The 18,648-nt window shown below is 39.1% G+C and overlaps 1 protein-coding gene across 10 annotated transcripts in view; it reads right to left on the reverse strand.

Moving 5' to 3' along the window:
- Nucleotides 1–698: 698 nt before the first annotated feature.
- The window catches only part of ESRP2 (epithelial splicing regulatory protein 2), a 58,220-nt gene continuing 40,270 nt past the window's right edge, over nt 699–18,648 (reverse strand). For 3 of the 10 annotated variants that reach the window (XM_080411118.1, XM_080411117.1, XM_080411116.1), the window contains 5 exons: nt 18,378–18,599; nt 16,874–17,072; nt 15,469–15,661; nt 14,269–14,446; nt 5,098–7,094 (listed from right to left, as the gene is read on the reverse strand). In XM_080411118.1, coding sequence (XP_080267244.1) covers nt 6,993–7,094; nt 14,269–14,446; nt 15,469–15,661; nt 16,874–17,072; nt 18,378–18,599 — 894 coding nt within the window. In that variant the 3' untranslated portion in view covers nt 5,098–6,992. Of the gene's footprint in view, nt 2,074–5,094; nt 7,095–7,872; nt 14,447–15,468; nt 15,662–16,873; nt 17,073–18,377; nt 18,600–18,648 lie in introns of those variants that run through there. The other 7 variants (XM_080411121.1, XM_080411119.1, XR_013931942.1 and 4 more) reach the window with 7 other exon arrangements.

The raw sequence follows: 18,648 nt of genomic DNA on the forward strand, positions 1-18,648 counted from the left end.
ATGCAGTCCTCTCTAGTATTCAAATTACTTTAAAACTCGGATTTCCATAGATTTCACCAAGACAAATCTTGGAAACATACTAATGTAGAGTCCCACTTTAAAATAATGGAAAAGCTTCCCTCCAGTCCCACCTGATTGTGATAAAACTTTGGTTAGGAGGTTTTAATGATGAAATGGCATCTGGCACAGGGATGCTTTTGACTGGAGAGAAACAAACCTTATTATCTTTATATGATGGCCACCCTCCCTTCCTCCATTTTTACTACAGAAAGGGTGTCTGGCTAGATAGCAACATAGACATAGCATTTTGAGTTGCGCAGAAAAGCTAGTGACCCATTAGGGCAATTAAATCCAAACATGAACACAATTTCAAGTTCAATACTTTGTTTCCTCTAGCACCAGAACAAGTGAACTAAGCATGTCAACAGTTGCATCACATTGTCTAACATGTGTTCCGCTACAAGTGAAGCGTGTATCATGCTTATTTCTGGCTTAGCAGCACATACAAAAAAGAAAGGGGGGGAGGGGGTACGGAAGAGGGAAAAAAAAAAAAAAAAAAAAAAATAATCACACTGATCTCACAAGGCACATAGGCTTACCTAAACCTAGGAGAAATATAAATGAACAAAAGGTTATCAGAGAATGATGCCCCATAGAAAACATTAAAACATAGCATAAGTAACTTTCAAAAGCAAATATGCATCATTAAGCATCTCTTTTATTTGTTGTAATATAAAGAAGCATACATCATTCAGTTCTTTTAAGTACAACTCAAATTGTACACTAACAAAAAAAATCAATTCAGACATCCGTGAACATGTCACAACAGGATTCATTACATTTTGCTCTGCTGGTATTGCACTTGGAATGGTTTTGAAGTAAGGCACAGTAAAAACAAAGTCATTTAGTGCTTCTACAGCAGATGTCTTTTTTTAAACACATGCTACATGACATAAAAGTACTTCTTCTAGCTTATATATATACACACACGGGGAAAAAGAAAAAAGCATGCACTAGAGGATTTAATTTCAACATATCTTGTTTCATAATATACAAATAAAGTAGTCAAAGATGTAAACAAATTGCATGCACATAAACTAGAGCAAAACCTTTAATACAGTATCTGAAAGCTATTATGCTTAAATAAAAAAATATAACTTATTAGTACTCAGGTTTATGTGCCATTTTTGTCATGTAGAGATTAAAAGTTGGGGCTGGGGCAGGGAGTTATGGGTGGGCAGGGAAGATTTTTCTGGGTTTGCTGGTTTTATTTTTTTGCTTTACATTGTTGGCAGCAGTACATTGGTAAGAAAGACAAATATGGCTTTTGCAAAACAACGTATAATGAAAACATGAGAAAGTACAATTGCATTTGGGGTCCAGCATCCTGATATTTTCTAGTCAAGAACAAAACAAAACAAATCAATATGATCTACACTTCAAAGAGGGAAAGCTATGCATTCCAGAAGACCTTTCTAAAGACATTTAAACTCTACAACAACCAGACACTTAGTCAAGTGTAAACTCTTAAAAACTAAACAAAGAATCTGAATGACTCAAGCTTGGCTTTCCACTTCAATTGCTACTGAACAGGTTTCTCCCATGACTGAGATAGCTGAAGTGCTATTAGATTGTCTTCAGAATTAACCAGATGCCAGGAGCGAGTTTGCTTATTTTTAAACAAGTACATTAGAAATTAAGGAAATTAACTACATTATTTTTGGTTTCACTTTATCTTTGGCATCGGATACGCCATTTTTCAAATTAAATACAGGACATGTACCGCTCTACATTCCAACATATCATGCTGAAAAGGCACATTTGCTGCTGCCTGGGTGGCAAGGGAAGACATATTTTGCAAAGGCACGGTGTTTAGTGCACCATTCCTTCCCCATCCCCCAGAGAGTGTTTAAGTCAGACCAGGTACAGTTCTACATAGCGGCCTCCCAGGAGCTGTCCGTTTTTCTCAGCCACCGCTTTCTTAGCTAGTTCCAGGCTTGGAAAAGTCACCAATGCCTCTCCACTGGGCTGGCCACTAAAGTTGTAAAGCACGAGGATGGAATCTGCTTGGAGCTGCAATGGTGCAAGAAGACAAAAGAAGAAAAACTATTAATACCAGAGACCACGCTCAGAAATGCGGTTTTTAATGCTGTGCATCTATCTGGTTCACTCCACTCCTGTGTCTGCGGCAAAAAGATTCTGGATGTGATAATAGTAAGGAGAAGGGACCGAAGATTAAAAGAATCCAGCTTTTACCTTGCTGAACAGCAGCAGCTCTTATTCTGCTGGTGTGCTGAACAGAATGATGTAGACATGATTCCATGCAAAGATTTTGCTAAAGAAATAATTCAGATTAAAGGTTGATAAGAAAACAAAGACTTAGATGTTAATAAAGGATAAAGGGAGCCAGAAAGTCCATGCATTCAGTGAATAATTCTTGTAGTATGTGGACTACTGGCCAAGTGACAAAGGCTACAAGGCATATGAATACTCCCATGCAAAGCTTAAAAGAAAAAAAATAAAAAATGATAGAGTTGTATGAGAGTTCTGTGTTGGGAGGACGAGCTGAAATTAATACAGGCATGCAGTGCAAGAGAGATTGTTCAGCAAAACGAGTTTGTTGCAGTCCAACTGAATTAAATGTTTATTGTAATTTTAACAAGGCTAAGAAAAAAGCAGGCTAGCAAATGAGATTATTTAGTAGTTGGAGCCGATTTACTTTGGAGTGTGTTTGCCCTTATGAATTCTTAAAGGACAGTTCCAAAATGCCGAGTTTAAAGCAGACATCTGTCTGCCCTATGGTACCCCAGCCATTTCTCATAACATGCTGGAATTATTTCCAAACTAAGTTTGGAGGACCCGTTTTTTGCATAGAAATGGATCTTGGTGAAGTTTCAAAACCAAAGGTTGAGGGATCAAAAGCTCAGCATACAAAGTTTGTTTGTTGGAGAAATCTGTGCCAGACAAAACATATGGCCTATGGTGGAAAACCAACTAGTTTTATAGGTGTTAACCCAACTCCAGTTAAGTTCACGTGATTTAAGTCATCCTCATGAGTTTATAAAAGGTTAAATTACTTGAGGGTTTCACTTTTTGTAGAATTTATGCATGCCTGGTATATGACAAGAAATGTCAGACTTCTCAGTTATTACCAGTAGCAGTTTCTGATCAGCTTTACATGCAAACATATGGAAATAAAGCAAGTACATTCCAGAGCTTCATTCACCCAAGCACTTAATAGGCAGTAGTATTTTTAAGAAATAAGCAACAGTACACTTCAGAAACTAAAAACACGTATAAGACAGTTAGTACAGACTTCATAAGATTTCTTCTTGCAGAACCGATTTTAATCAAGAAATAGCATGCAGAAACAAATTCAAAGACAAATAAAAACCATCATGTCTGAAGCCCAGTTCAGGTTTGGAAGTGATCGTGGTTTATTTCAGAACACCACTGTGCTCAAAAAGAAAGCTGTGCACAGTTTGGGTTGAGCTGCAAATCTGAGCTAAAAGCCGGTCTGCTCTAGACCAGCTCTTTGCTATTAATCCATGTGGGACCAAGTCATTTCCCACCAGTCCCAAATGTAAGTTTAATATTGCTGTTCAGAGTCAGCTGAAAACACACATGGAGCGAAGCGGAAAGCTTTAAGAAGTAGTTTGAATAGCAGCATCGGTGTAATATCAATGTAAGGCTCTGGAAATTCATGTTATAAGAGTTGCATAGAAGGTTAGCAGAGAAGTCTACACATTCTGCGAGCAATTTAATTAAAAGAATTAAATAAAACCCTTCCATTTTATGTTAAGGCACGCTAGTTTTACGTTCATATTTATATAGATTTATAGGTAGAAACATATTTATGTACATATATTATTTGAAATATAGATTCAAATCCATACATATTTTTTTTCTGGAATTTTTATTCTAAAAAAAAAAAAAAAGTGGTCTGTAAGATACCACTCTGGACTGCTTAAAATTCAGGATGTGCTACTCTGTGGATTATTTTCTAGTCAGAGACTCTTTCCATCTCACACATAGTAGAATCATATTGCTGATCTGGTTTTCCAGTTAATCTGGGTAAAAGGAGAGTGCCAAACGGATTGTCCAAGGTCACATAAATATGGAAATATTCAGAGTAATAACGGGTGTTCTGCACACTACCAGGCCACACAGCCTCTAGTCTATCTTGTCCCCAGCAGATCTAACAGTATCATGAGAAATCAAACATCAACTCAGTTGTTTTCAGATCCGTTATGTGAGCTGATCTTCATTATCTATGAAGATGATACCATCAAGGCACAGTATTTGATTGCCATCTTTTGTACTGAGGGTTTTTTTGTGTGTGTGTATATATATATTTATTTTCAGAAGGAAAAAAACATAGTAGCTAATCAGTAGCATTTTGCATGGAATACAATAGTATTGGAACGTCACGAGCTTCATGCAGCATGCAGGTCACAACAAAATTTCTTTAGGAATTATGTGTTAGTGCCAAAAATGCAGGGAAGTTTACTATTAACAAATTTAGTTAGTTGCATTTAAAAGCCACCATACCAAAAAAACCCTCTCCTAAAAAAAAAGGAAAGTGTAGTAGTTCACATTGCATTAGGGACATCAAGATGCATAGAAATTAATTTCCAGGCAGCTATATGATGCAGGAAAGAGAAAGCCAGAAGTTTGAGGGTTTTTGCACACACATTTGTGTGCACTTTGTAGCCACGTCAGGGGGGAAATAAATAAATAAGTAAATAAAAAATCACCTTCTACTGCTATGCTAAATAAGATATTCGACAGAAAGCTTCACATGAGAAACAAGCACAAATAAACTACTGGAAGTTTAACACACCATCTGAGCAGAACTAGGCAATCACACTACCTCCACCACTACCATCCCATCAACTACAGATCATAATCAGCCTGTTTCCGCAGGTTAGTTGATTTATTATTTTTTTTAGCGGGACATAAGCAGAAAGCTTAAAGCAAGGATCCCAAGGCAAGCGAAAGGGAAAAAGCCATAAGCGAAAAGTTGTATCGCCAAGCCCTTCTTTCCCCTCCCACTCACCACTGGAGACCCAGTTTCTGCCATTCGCATCTTACCTTCTTCAGAAGTTACAAAGAGTTACAAACAGACCCACTCTTTCGGTGCTTGTAACACACTCCTTGTTTGATCACTCAGCTGAATAAGGCCATTGTAGTCATCAGGTGCATACTACAGTACAAGTGTGATATATGATAATCAGCAAGAGAAGGAACAGTTCTGGTACAGCAAGCCACACAGACGATCATTTGCAACCATAATTAAGAGCATCAGCTATAACAACTGGCAGGAGACAGTGAATTTGACAGATACTATTTTTATGCAAGATAAAAATACATTAACTGCATTACTGGTTCTAGAAATAGATTTAAAGTAAACACATGTGGGGAATATTCCAAACTATGTATTTGAACTGTTCCTTATCAAGGAAGGGGAATAGTTCAGACCATGAAGTGTTCCTTTTTTCCTTCTCCTCATGAGACAGAGCATTAGGTAACAAAACTCTTAAGTTTGCATAATCGTGTTTCCAGTAATGACTCGCACTGGGACAAATGAGCATCTTCCAGCGTGCATATTGATGTGGGGGATTCGAAGAATTATATGGATCTCATTCAGATTTTTCTATGTAGTCATGGAAACAAACTGCAGCTTCTCTAGGGTAGAGTGATAAACACTTTAGCTGCATATAACACACAGACTACACCAAGGTAGTTAAAGAAAAATCCATGTCCTGGCATGAATACACTTAAAAGATAAAATAGCATTTATACTAGTATAGTATATTTCCACATAGGAAACAGAAATAAACTACACAGTGTAACTGCATCATGATAGATTTGTAATAGAACACTAAAACAAGAATAGTGACTCTACAGTACAGTCACACCAATAAATTAAAAGAAAAAAAAAACCCACACGTGGATTAGATTAGATCTAAGAAATATTTGAGATCCTGAATCTGAACACTAATCATGCACACTATTGGAGGGCCTGGTACAAATATGAAATCTGTAGTCAGAAAATAGATCTTGGGGAATATGAACATGGTTTTGTGTTTGTCGCAATCTATCCAAATTACATATCCTGGAAAGGGACCAAGCATTCTTGCACATGCTACAAAGACTACCGGAGTGGCTCCTGTAATCCAGAAGACAAAATGTTTAGCATAACCCACATTATTGAATATCCTTTCAGTGGCAAGAAGAGCTTGCCTATGTCCCCAGAAATTGTCTGGTTTGCACTAACATTTTAGAGGATTGCCAAACGCACACAACGTAGACATACTATGCTGCCTTCCTTTGGAAATTTCTATAATACAAAAAGTCTCCTGCCAGCTTAGGGAGAAAAAGGTATTATATTTGGGCATACAGGACACATGGTATCCATCCAAAGTGAAGTTGAAAAGAAAAAAACCAACCATCACAGTATACACCTTCCACAAAGAACAACAACCAAGAGCCCAGAGAACATAAAAGAAGAGAACCTCCCAGAATTTTTACTACTGAATTCTAGCCACCTTCACATCTAGACCCATGCCATTAAGTAAAAGACAAATATAAGAAGTGTGTTCTAGATAGTCTCTGCCAGGGCAACCAGACCGTGCAAATATTAGATTTATCAGTTCCCAGACCTGCCCTTGAAACAAATCTACAAAATGTACATTTACTCTTTGGAAGGAATGTCTCAAGATAGTACATACTTTAGATTATCAGTAGATGTACAGCAGGTAAAGATCTATCGTCTCTTGTGAGGGACAGTGTTTAAAAGGTTACACCTGAAACATGAACAATGTGGAAAACATGAAAGTGGGAAAACTATCCTGGACAGAAACATCAAAGTTGTCAGAGCTTAGACCTAGGCCTAAAGAAAGAAAGAGGGAAAGAAAGATAGATCAAAATACCTAGCAACAGAAGCAACTTTAAATCACAAGAAAGATAGGTTGAGAGACTGCAGTTAATTAAAACAGAAGTTGTGGAACAGTAAATTCTTCAAACTTACAGATTTCAAAAAGTAGTACTGCAAACCAAGCTAGGAAATAAAATGGAGTCAGTCTTATTCCCTGTGAATGAAATGGAAACTACCGTAACCTGTCTGAGGAAGTTCCCAAATACTTCTGATTCTGTCTGTATTTCAGAAACCCAGAAGAACAAAACAAAACGATCCAACCACATCAGACAATGTAAAGCCAAGGGTAAACCTGTAAACTCATTGCTCAGAATGGAAATACAGTTTTGCTAGCTTCACCTGCAATGCAGTAGGCCCACTTCTGCTTCCATTTAGATCTCAAAACCACCACCTAGTGATGTAACCTCCCAATATAACCAGTTGCAAGTTCACTGAGCTAGGTTCTAGCAGTTTGTTTCCAGTCTAAGTATTACTGAGACCTGAGACAGTATGGCAATACCAAGATAATATGAAACTTGAAGTAGCGTTTTCAAATACCTACCCTTAATGCCCAAGTAACTGGTAAAAAGTTACCAAATACCACAATACCTTTAAATTTAAGTGAAATGAAATTAAAAACAGACCTCACTGTGTCTCTGCTACCCTCCCCTTATCCTACTATCATCTCATTCCCACCTTCCTTGCTTCTCTGAACTGAAATACAGACTTTCCTCAGAGCTGCTGCCGTCTCCTCTCCTACCTTTGAGCTCCCAGCTCTTAGGGGGTTGGGCTTCCCTTCCAACCTAAAAGATTCTGTGAATCTTCCTCACCCAGGGGTTTCCGCTTACTCTCAGTATATCAACAGCAGCAGCAGAATATAGCGGCCTACTGGAAGGAAATACAGGATATATATATACAGGATAAGAATATACAGAATATAAAGGCCTACAGTGGCAAATCCTGCTTTTTAAGCAATGACAATCTATGAAATACAATCTCTATCAAAGTCTTCTTTCATCTCATCCTTTTAAATTGGATATTCACACGCTCATAGATGATTAATAGGCAAGACCCGTTTCCTAGAATAACTGAAGGAGAATGCAGAAGTAAATACAGACAATAGAGCAACTCTCCTTCCCCCTTGAAGTAGCAACCGAGAAGCCTAGCTTAGCCTCGTAAGGAAGGCCGCACAGAACACCAGTGTTAAATTAAGAGCTCCATTAGAAAAGTCAGCCTCAGACTGAAGAGCATCAAGGTATGGTTCTCAGCACGTGCTCCAGTCCTACACTGACTGCTTCCAGTGATCAGAGATGGGAGCTAGGACAAAGAAAGATGGAAACTAGGTATGGGATAATGTTTGCATTTAGAATCTAACCCAGGAGAAGGAAGCAAAACAGAACCTTGCAAGTGTTTACTAAACAAGATCCTGGGGTCAACAATAAGCTCCATGGCAGGCTGCAAGATGGCAACAAGAATATGCATACATACCAGGGGAAAAACCACAGCGGACTGGAACAGAGATTGCTCTGCATAGTGAAGAATGGTGTTTCCTGTTCCCTACATTCTTCTTGTTGTTAAGCTATGTCTTAAGCTACAAAAGTGGGGACTTTTATAGCTTAAGACAAGTCTGTTAATAATGGCAAAATGATGTTTCCTGAAGGACATGTTGCTTCTTTACAGAATCAGCAGCTCACCTTACATGCATAAGGTAAATACCTTTCTAGGTATTAACATTTGAAATGGCAGAGCTATTTCAACTTCTATATAAAATAACGCTTATGATATTAGATAACATATTATGTAAACTACATTATAATATAAATGACAGATGTATATTGAATAACACTAACTCCTCTCTCCTAAGAGAGATGGCCATTTCTAACCAAAAATTACCTCCAGTATGGTAGCATCTCCCAGACGGGCTATCTGCTACGCTTACTGCAGTGCAAAACTTTTCAGGATTATATGAATCAGACACAAACTGGTCAATAAAGGAGATATACTACACTCTCTCCTTGTACATTTTACTTCTTTCAGGAATACCTGCTGCATTGAGAGAAATATGGGACTCTCAAACTGTGCAGAGATTTTAACCAGGTCACTAACCAGCGAGACATTGACTTCCATTTCATTTCTGTAGTTCCTACAGTGGACATTCAAAGTCTAAAACAGCATATGCAAAGCAATCTAGGGAAAAAACCCAAACACTGCTAAAACCACAATTAGAATTAGAAAGGATATTTGGACATGCCCCAACTGGGAAAAAAAAAAGTGAGGGAAATGAAAGCTGAAATTAGTTCCCACCTGGAAAGCAATAAATCATAGGCAAAACTGCCTGTTTCTTCAGGACTGCAGCTGTAATTCCAGCCTAAACTACTGATAAACTCTGTCACAGAACAGTTCCCAAAAGGAAGAAAAGTATCTCTCAGGCTTTGGAAAAAGGTCTAGATATAGTAAGTCTGGAAGGCAGAACCCAATTTAATGACTAGGTAACTGTAACCTTTGGCACAAGAGTCAGGAAAAATTACCCTGAACCCACTTTGCCACTGCAGCACAGCAATTGTACCTTAAAAGAGCACCGATACAAGCACCGGCAACCACCTGAGTGCTCTGTGGCACAGATCGTGAAATACGTAACGTCTGTTCCCAAGAACACAGCTTGAAGATGGTGCCGCTTAGTCTCTTGCTTCAAGCAGGGGAGGCAACAGACAGAAACAGTAACCACTAATTTACTACACCCAGTCTCACAGATGCTTTCACCACACAGGCAACATTTCCAGCTGGAAGATAAACTGAGAAATAAAGCAAAACAAACAGCATAGTCTATTCCAAGTCCGTGGGGGTGAACATATAGTAACATCTATGTTGCCAGATGACTTCAAATACCAGCAATAGGGAATTCTTCCTCTATCACATCTTCTTTCCCTTCCCTTCAGAAGGTGCTATGCCTAGGATTGGCACAGAGAGGATGGGGCATCCCTCTCAGACTATGAAGCATCAGATTTCAAAAGGAACCCATAGGAAATAGAGAATACTTCTTTGTTCAAGCGTGCATTTCAGAGAAAAAAAACCTAATCCCTAAAAAGTCAGTAACAATGAAGCCCGCTGTCCTGATACAAGGCAGAAATGTTGTTAATGCCCTTGGAATTTAGCCATCCATCCACTCCCCTTCGCTTCCTTATTACTGTTTTAAGCACAGGCCACCCTCCTCCCCCCGCAATGACAAGCCTTGAATTCTGGGTCTCTGAAGACATGGAGGATTAATATACTGCAAAAGCTTTTTAGCTGCAGATAAAAGGCACCTAAGCCCAGTGCAGATTTAAAGAATAGCAGTTATTTTAAGCTTCTCCTACATAAAAACATGTACGCAAAGAAGTCCCTACATTTCCACCCTAGCCTTTTTCAGCAAATTCAGGAGGCTTTCAATAAAGCTCATATGGTGACTGTAGTGCCTAAATTGTAGTCTTCACCTAGTTTATTTTTTTAACTAGTCCTGAATTAAATATGCATCTAAATAGCAAGCTTTAGAAAGCAATAGCTGCTTTCTAAGAACTAATCCACATGGTCGTTTTCAGGCAGATGTGAGCTCACTTTACATTCATGCCAACCTCCAAGAAACTGGGCAACTACTACTAAATGCATGGTGAATCCCAGCAAGACAACAGTTGTGAGCCAGCTTTTGGTCAGCTAAGACCACAAGCAGAGTTAAATTGCATCCACTTGTACATAAACCTAACAGTTCTTGTTAAGAGAACTTAACGTAACATAAACCTAACACAGAATATCAACTCTGTCCATGTTAGCAATAAAACTAAATTCTCATGTGACTAAAAAAAAAAAAAAGTCATTATTTGAAAAGTAGAAATATTTCTTATCGATTTATTTAGTGGCTAAAGAGTAAAATTCTCAGAGGATTTATCCAATAAAGAAAAACACCTTTTATTGAAAAAAATTGTTCTGATACACACAAACGTCATCACAAATTCATCACCCAAATACTACACCTGTTCCTTATTTACTTGATTACTCTCACTGCTTCTACAACTGTACAGTGATGGCCTAAAGTAATACTGAGAAGCCTTTGCATGCCATTACTATTTTTGCACCGCTGCTTCCTCAAATTTTTCCTCATAGGATCTGAAATATAAATGATCCCTCTTAATTCACACTCACTTATTTTTCAAATTATAAGGGAAGCTGCCTGTAAACATCAATAGATCACTTACTTCAACATAATGCCCAAAGATCAGTGTCTGCTGAGCAGCTGGTGTTTCATCATCTGGCAAAGCAACTACTGTCATCATTGTCCTATCCAAATCGTACAGTGGGGTTTGTTGTGATGGTGGTTTTGGGTTTTGTTGGGTGGTTATTTCGTTGTTGTTGGTTGTTTTTTTTTTTCCTAAGCATCCCTTAGCTATGTATCCAGTATATGACTGCAGTCAAATCAATAGTCCTGTTGCATTACAATACAACTAAAAAGCAGTTTGATGTGGATTACTTACTAAATCGAAGGGTACTAATATTAGCTCTTTTGAAGATTACAGTACACTACACTATTATACAGAAAGGTGATGTGGAAAGTTACCCATCTCCAAGACTTACTATTAAAATTCTTCCCAGGTTTTTCAAGATTGTTTAATGTAACATACACTAAATATGCAAGCTGGAGGGAATTTTCAGCAATAAAAGCAAGAAAGCAGGACTACAAGAAGAAATCAAGCTGCTGAACCACTAAACAAGAGGCTAGTGTTGATAATACTAAATCCAAATGCTGACCTGCAGATTTTTACATTATTTTTTATTAGAAGCATGTACTGATGTTGAGACCAGCTTGTTGAAGCCCATGATAAGCAGTCTATCTCTTAAGAGGCAGGTCTGGTATGAAAGGTGCTTTCACTTAAGTAGCAACATGTGCATACATGCAATATCCAGAGCCCATGAAGACTGAAGGAAGAAAACAGAAGAGAATAAAGCAAGAACTAAAACTTAAAACCTGTTCCTTTCACACAATGACATACAAAGACAAAAATCACCCTTCAATCTCAGCATCTCCGATCTGGTTCCCAGAATACCAACATCAATTAGTTACACAGAGATTAAAACCACTGACAATTTTTGGGGGCTCACTTTATAAACGAGCAGAAGCATCGTGCAATAAATCCTTGGGCAGCAGCAGAAAACAAACAAAAAAAAATAACATGAGGAGAAAGGAAAGGGGAGGAAAAAAAAAAAAGAAAAAAGATTAGTTATTGCTCCAGAGACATAATATTGTCCCAATACATTAAGTCGCCACCTCTTTTTTTCCCCTAAAGGAATGATTGAGTATAAAACTAGCATTACCACATGCGGGATTCCAAGAACAATTCAAAATAATTCCTTGGCTCCTTTATAAGATACTGAACCCGATCTCATTTGGACAACATCTTCTAAAGAAATCAAAGAGGTGACCAATTTAATAACAGTAACTGATGATGACAGGAGGTTGCAACAGAAGAACATAGTTTTCACCTTGTGGCAAAATTTCTATTAATTTGAAACATATAATTGTGCAATACAAACACTATTAACTGCTCTCTAAAGCAGAAACAAGGAAAAAGGCAAATTCGGCACCAGACCTGAAGTCCAGATTCACTACACTGAAGATTTAGTGGAAGACAAGAGCTAGCAGACATTGTTACCGACCTGTTCCATGCACAGACAGGTTCAGGTCACATTTTTCAATGGTGCACTTACACTTCTAGCTGAATTTCCATTTCGAAAATAGGCTTCCCCACTTAAGGTTTTATACACCCGCAATCCATCCACCAAAACCCCCAGTCAGTTGAAAAAAAGTAAAATATATCAATGGCTAAGCAACAGATGCATAGTTACTTCTCTTTGTCTGGAAATCATGAAAGCCACGAGTAACTGAATTTGGTTTGAACTCTGGAAATATCTGTTGAAGAAAAAGCCCTAACGTACAACAACATTTAGTTTCTTTATGTTTGTCAGAATTCACACTTTCAAATTTTTCCACTGAAAACCCAAGTATGCGTAACTACTTTCAAACATAAATGTAACATTTGAAACAAAGCCACAATAAGTAGAGCACCGTATATTCCAAATACTCAAAACCTGGAATGTACACATTTAAGCATCTGTTCTCAGTCTACATTCATTTACATAGCGGACATCTTGCTCTATAAATTAAAGCCCATTGTCCTTTAAGAACCCTAAAGAAAAAGAAAAAATAAAACATACCACACCTCACAGTTTTGCATTAACTGCTGCTATGCATTAAAAAGAATCCATCTGCCTCTTACCCTTCAGCAGTATCACCGTTATCCAACTTAACAGAATTTTGAAGGACATACACTCAAAAATTGTCATCTTTTCACACATCACTAGAACAGTGGCTTGAGACCCACCAAGAGGATTTTTAAGTCAGGGCTTCTGAGTAGTACCAAAAGGGCAGATCCAGTATTTGTGTAAGTGCTGTTATCCACAGAACCAGCATATACCATATTCAGTTATCTTTCCCTTTAGCAAACACGTAACGACAAAACAGAGATATAAATACAGTATCTTCTGAGACGAAAGGCAGAAGACACGGCAAGACCCATTCCATGAATCCAAATTAGTGCTGCTGGAAAAAAATCCATGTTTGTACATGATGCTTTTTTTTTTTTTTTTTTTCCCATAATGTCCCTCTGGTAGACACCCACCTAGAGCATTGAATCAGTATATACTGAGTAAAGTTACCTATAGCACATAGAATATTTGCTATCAGCACAAAATGGTTTGTGGAACAGTTTTCCTTCAGGCTGCAACATAATGCTGTTTTAGTGGAAAATGTTCGTGCCTGTAACCAAAATAATTAGCCACTGAAAAAGCATCTGACAAAGGCACCCGTCTCTCTCCTTTTGCAAGCAAGTCACCACACCTAGGTCAGCCTTTTGTACTAGAAATTTGCTCTCCGCAGACTTAAAACACTTAAGCCTTGAAGGTCAAAACACTGGCCCTACCTAAGGATCCCACCAAAAAGTGGCCAGGACCGAGAGCCCTCACCACCTTCCTCTGGCAGCCCCTTCACAGCCCCACTCACACCAGGGCTCTGTGCCTTCTCCCTTTCCAAACTCTAACCCTAACGCCTAGACACTTAAATCACTGCTTTCAAATTAGGACATGCTTATTATATAAGAAGGAAGGCAAATCGTATATTACACTCTGGTCTGCCAGTTAGATGTACAAAATTTAGCTTGCACCCTTGTTCAGCAACCTCCAAAAGCACCCACTTGCTCAGTTTGATCCCCACTGATCATTACTCAGAGGTCCAAACACAGTATCAAGGAGAGGGACTGCATACTAACCTGGTACCCCTGGAAGAAACTGAGTATCTCCTTCATTCCTGTGTTATATGGCAAGCCCTGCATACGGACTAATGCTCCAGGCTGGGGCAGAATCGGAGTGTGGGTGGCAGTGGCAGCAGCAGCTACAGCTCCTGGAGGAGCTGCAATGTACCCCACCGTGGTGGGGGATACTGGAGGACTGAAAGAGAAGGAAGGGCAAAATTATTATGAAAACCAATAACTGGTTTTAGTACTCTGAATATGCAAAAGATGAAACGGAAAATTTAGATGAGAGAATAAGCCCGTAGAAAAACAAGCAGCCCTGATGTAGACTGCTTTACAGACTTTATTTCTCTTCAGCATCTGACAATTTATTTTCAGAGGAGGAAGGGAAAGGAAAACTACAACATTTGTAGTTGAAGACAAAGAATGGCACTTGTTATTTCACAGGAGAGGAGAAAAATAAGTAGCTACAGATAACTTGTTCTAAGATCATCAATAAAACCACGAAGCAGGGGGTGGGGGGTGGAATCACAGTATGGAAAAACAGGCAAGGGCCCAAATCTAGTACTTCTGAGGCACAAAACAGTGAGTAAAAAAGTAGCATCTCTGGTCAGGGCCTGTCACAATTCACCAGGTACTCAGGCCAGTGTGTGTCACAAGCCTAGGAACTGTCAATGAACAAGCTATTTCCTCACAGAGCCAAGTACCAGAGTTCAATGAGCCATGTTGATACCACGTGTGAGAAGGGAAGAGGCAGAGATCATGTGCTTTGCTTACACACGTAAAGTGCTCTTTGGTCTCACTGATATAAGAAATCAAACCTAGTACACACCTATGACGAGGTTTTCAGTATGGGAACAGTATCGCACACACAAGACCAAACTAAGGGATGAGGATAGAGGCATGTATTGACACAGCTTCTCGTTTGGCCAAGAAATAGAACCACCCTGATGACATTACCCCAATGCCAAACACACTTGTTAAATATTAGACTAACATTATCGCCAGATTCAAACAGAACCTATAGAAAAGCTGAACTTCATTACACGGCCACAGAGAATGGGTTAAAATGGCTACTGCCTCTGCTGGTGACCACCAGGTTCCCAGGATCATTTTTACACCATAAGTAGAAATTTAAAAGCTGTTCACAGATGACCCCACAGTTGCCTGCTCCACCGAGATGAAATGTCAAGAGAAGCAGCTAAGTCTGGTGGTTACCTGGGGTAGTAAGCTGTGTAATTCATATAGAGCTGAGCAGCCTGAGCTGGGTAGTAGGTAACAGTTGGTGGAGCAGCTGCAGAGGCCTGGGGAGTTCTGGTGGCTGGCAAGAGGGCTTGAGGCTGGTAAAGCGCTGCTTCTGCTGGAATCACAGCTGCTGTTTGGAAAGCAGCGTAAGCTGGTGGAGAAAGACCTAAAACCAAACCAGAACACAGCAAAAAAACACCCAATCAGAATGCAGTTATCTGCTATAGGAAAGGAATTATTCACCCCAGCATGATTAATACCATCTGAACACGGTTAAGGAACACTTGTACAAAGACTGCTCTCTAGCCTTTCCCCTGGAGACCCCTGCTACATCACCATGAATGACAACCAGGGCATTCAAAACAAGCAATTCTTAAGAGTTCACAACTTCTAGAACTGAGCAGCCTTGCCCATATGCAAATAGGAAGTAGGGAACTTCAGAGTTATTCAAAGAAAGCATAAAGCCATGTGCATAGAGAAAGCAGCACACCAACACATCCTGTGTTCTTTCTAACAGAAGTTGTACTCTGTGGGACAAAAGCATGGAAATGTCGGCTACATGTGGGCATCCGCAACTGCTGACCATCCGTCTTAATGTATAAGCTCTCATGCAGCTTTAAAAAGTATTTTTAGGATGTAGCAAATGGTAAAAAGAAAACCTCACTAGATCACTAGCATTTTGATGACAAATATCTGGTTTGTATAGGAACATAAAGCTTGGCTTGGTGTGCAGTTGAACTGTTTTTAAATAATATTTGGCAGCTTTTTACTATTTAGAAAATATGCATCGTAATCTGCTTAGTGTTTTCATAGTAATCCTGGTTAGAATAGTACGGTAAAGTTCCATTATAAGTCCACAATAAGGTTCACTGCAATCTTAAATAAAATGAAAATATAAAAATCCATCCAACTTCACTTCTCTGTGGTCTATTAACATATCATTCCTATGGGTGTTTTCCTTCAAAAATAAGCCCAAAGAGTACCTTCTCAATGCTCTAAGGCAAGATAGCAAGAGCACTCATCAACAGCTAGGAATATAGAATTTGTCCCCCTTTTAAATCCCTCTAATTCCAAGTAGGTTTCGCTACAGGCAAGTCTACCGCAGAGCTCAGAAGAACAGTACACCCGTAAAAAGCAGTGTGCAACAATTTCACTGGCAAGGCCTTGCTGCCCTGTACTCACCACCGAAAATACAATAAAAATGCCTCTGATCAGTCCCATCATTGCCCAAAGGGAACAATTCCAATCTCAGCATGTATACAGATGGATGATTATTGATCATGGCAAAACCCAAGTCAAAAGGTGAAAGGCCACAAAGCTTCAGCACCTACCACATATCAGCCTTTAGCAGCAGAGAGCAGAAGAATTGGAGACTTACATGGTAACTTACATGGCGGTGGGGATAAGCCACTACGATTTAAAGTGCCACCCATTAAAACAAAGTTCATCTCCTCTCCCGAACACTGGAATACTTCCACATAACGGTCCTTCATCATTTTTTTGTGACATTTTTGAGCCACCATAAAGGCTTTGTCAGCAGATTTCATTTGGATAAAAGCATCACCTGATGGTCGTCCCTGGGGGGAGGGGAAATCATCATAATTCAATCTGTTACTAACATACCCAGAGCACAAGAAATGCAGGAAATACTAAGATCAAACGCCTACCGAAACTCTGTATTGTTCTTCCTCATCTGGCACCTATAACTAATAACTCACAATTATTTTTAAGAGCAGAAAGGCAAGACTCACGTAACCGGTACCCAATTGACACACTGCTTCCATCTTTTGCAGAAAGAAACAGAATAATTTAATGGAAACAAAGGTTGGAGGCCTCTAATCCAAACGCTGTTCAAAGCAGGGCTAACTTTCAAGTTTTATCAGGTCACTCATAGCCTTCTCCACTTGAAATCTGAGCATCTCCAGGGGTTCCTGATTCCACAGCATCTCTGGACACCCAACTCAGGTGCTTAACTAATTTCTCATTGTGGTTTTGGGTTTTTTTCCCTTTTCACCCAATTGGAATTTTCCTTGATGCAGTTTATTAACACTGTACCTTATTCTTTTGCTGTGAAGCCCTAGGAAAAGTCTGGCTTTCCCTTCCCTGTAACTACTTTCAGATAATAGTACAACAGCATAAAGCTCTAGACGTGCTTTAGTAAAGTCCATAGCTACATTATAAATTGATTTCCAGGTCTGATTTCCTGCAACCGGAGAGATGTTTTTGTATGTATTATACTGCGAAAGTATGTGTATATTTAATATGGAATATTAAAAAAATTCTTAACAAAAAGGCAGAGCAAATATAGTAGGTATGTCTTTTTTTTTAATACCTCAATATTTGTGTGGCTATTAGAGTTTATTTTTAACACAAGACAACAGGGAAAAGATATCTCTACGATTATGTCATTAACATATATCCAAAACACAACTTTAAACTATCAGCTTCCTTTAAAGTCTGAGAAGTCTTTAATCAAGTTATAAGTTAGGAAAAACTGTATTTCCCACAAATACCACTCAAACAACACAGCTACCATCACGCAGAAACCCTGAAGCTGACAGAGCAGCTAGGCCATCTAACATGAGACATTTCCATCTTTTGTATTTCCAGCACTCGACTGAAATACACGGGACTATTTAAGACAGGCTAAAGCTATCATTAAAAGAACAAGTTTCATCCTCCCATCTTATTTATACAAGTATAGAAAGAAAAGCAAGTGTGTATGTAAAAGGAGAAGAGAAATGAAGACAGACAAAACAGAGCACACTATCTTCTCAAGGTTATGGAAGACCTAAAGCACAGCCAAGAACAGCCAAGCTACCCTGACTTCTACCCCTGTTCAGTACCTGGGAAGTTAGCCCTCCCATGCAAAACGCTGTTACCTGCTGATTAAGGACCATGTGAACTCCATGGGGCTTGATATCACCTGTGGCGTCCCCCATAAATTCCAGGATGTCATCGATGCCCGCAGTGTAAGGAAGGCCTCTGAGCCGTACACAGTCACGTATGCTGCCCGTGGCAATGGTGTATGGCGGGGGTATGACAGGAATGATGGGAGTTGGGAGAGTGGGAATAAGAGGTGTTGACATATATCGATTAAGTACCTGTTGGCAAAAAAACCCACATTGATAGAGATCTACACGTCATCTGGCT

This window comes from Falco punctatus (assembly GCF_963210335.1).
Source record: "Falco punctatus genome assembly, chromosome: 14".
Lineage (NCBI taxonomy): Eukaryota > Metazoa > Chordata > Aves > Falconiformes > Falconidae > Falco > Falco punctatus.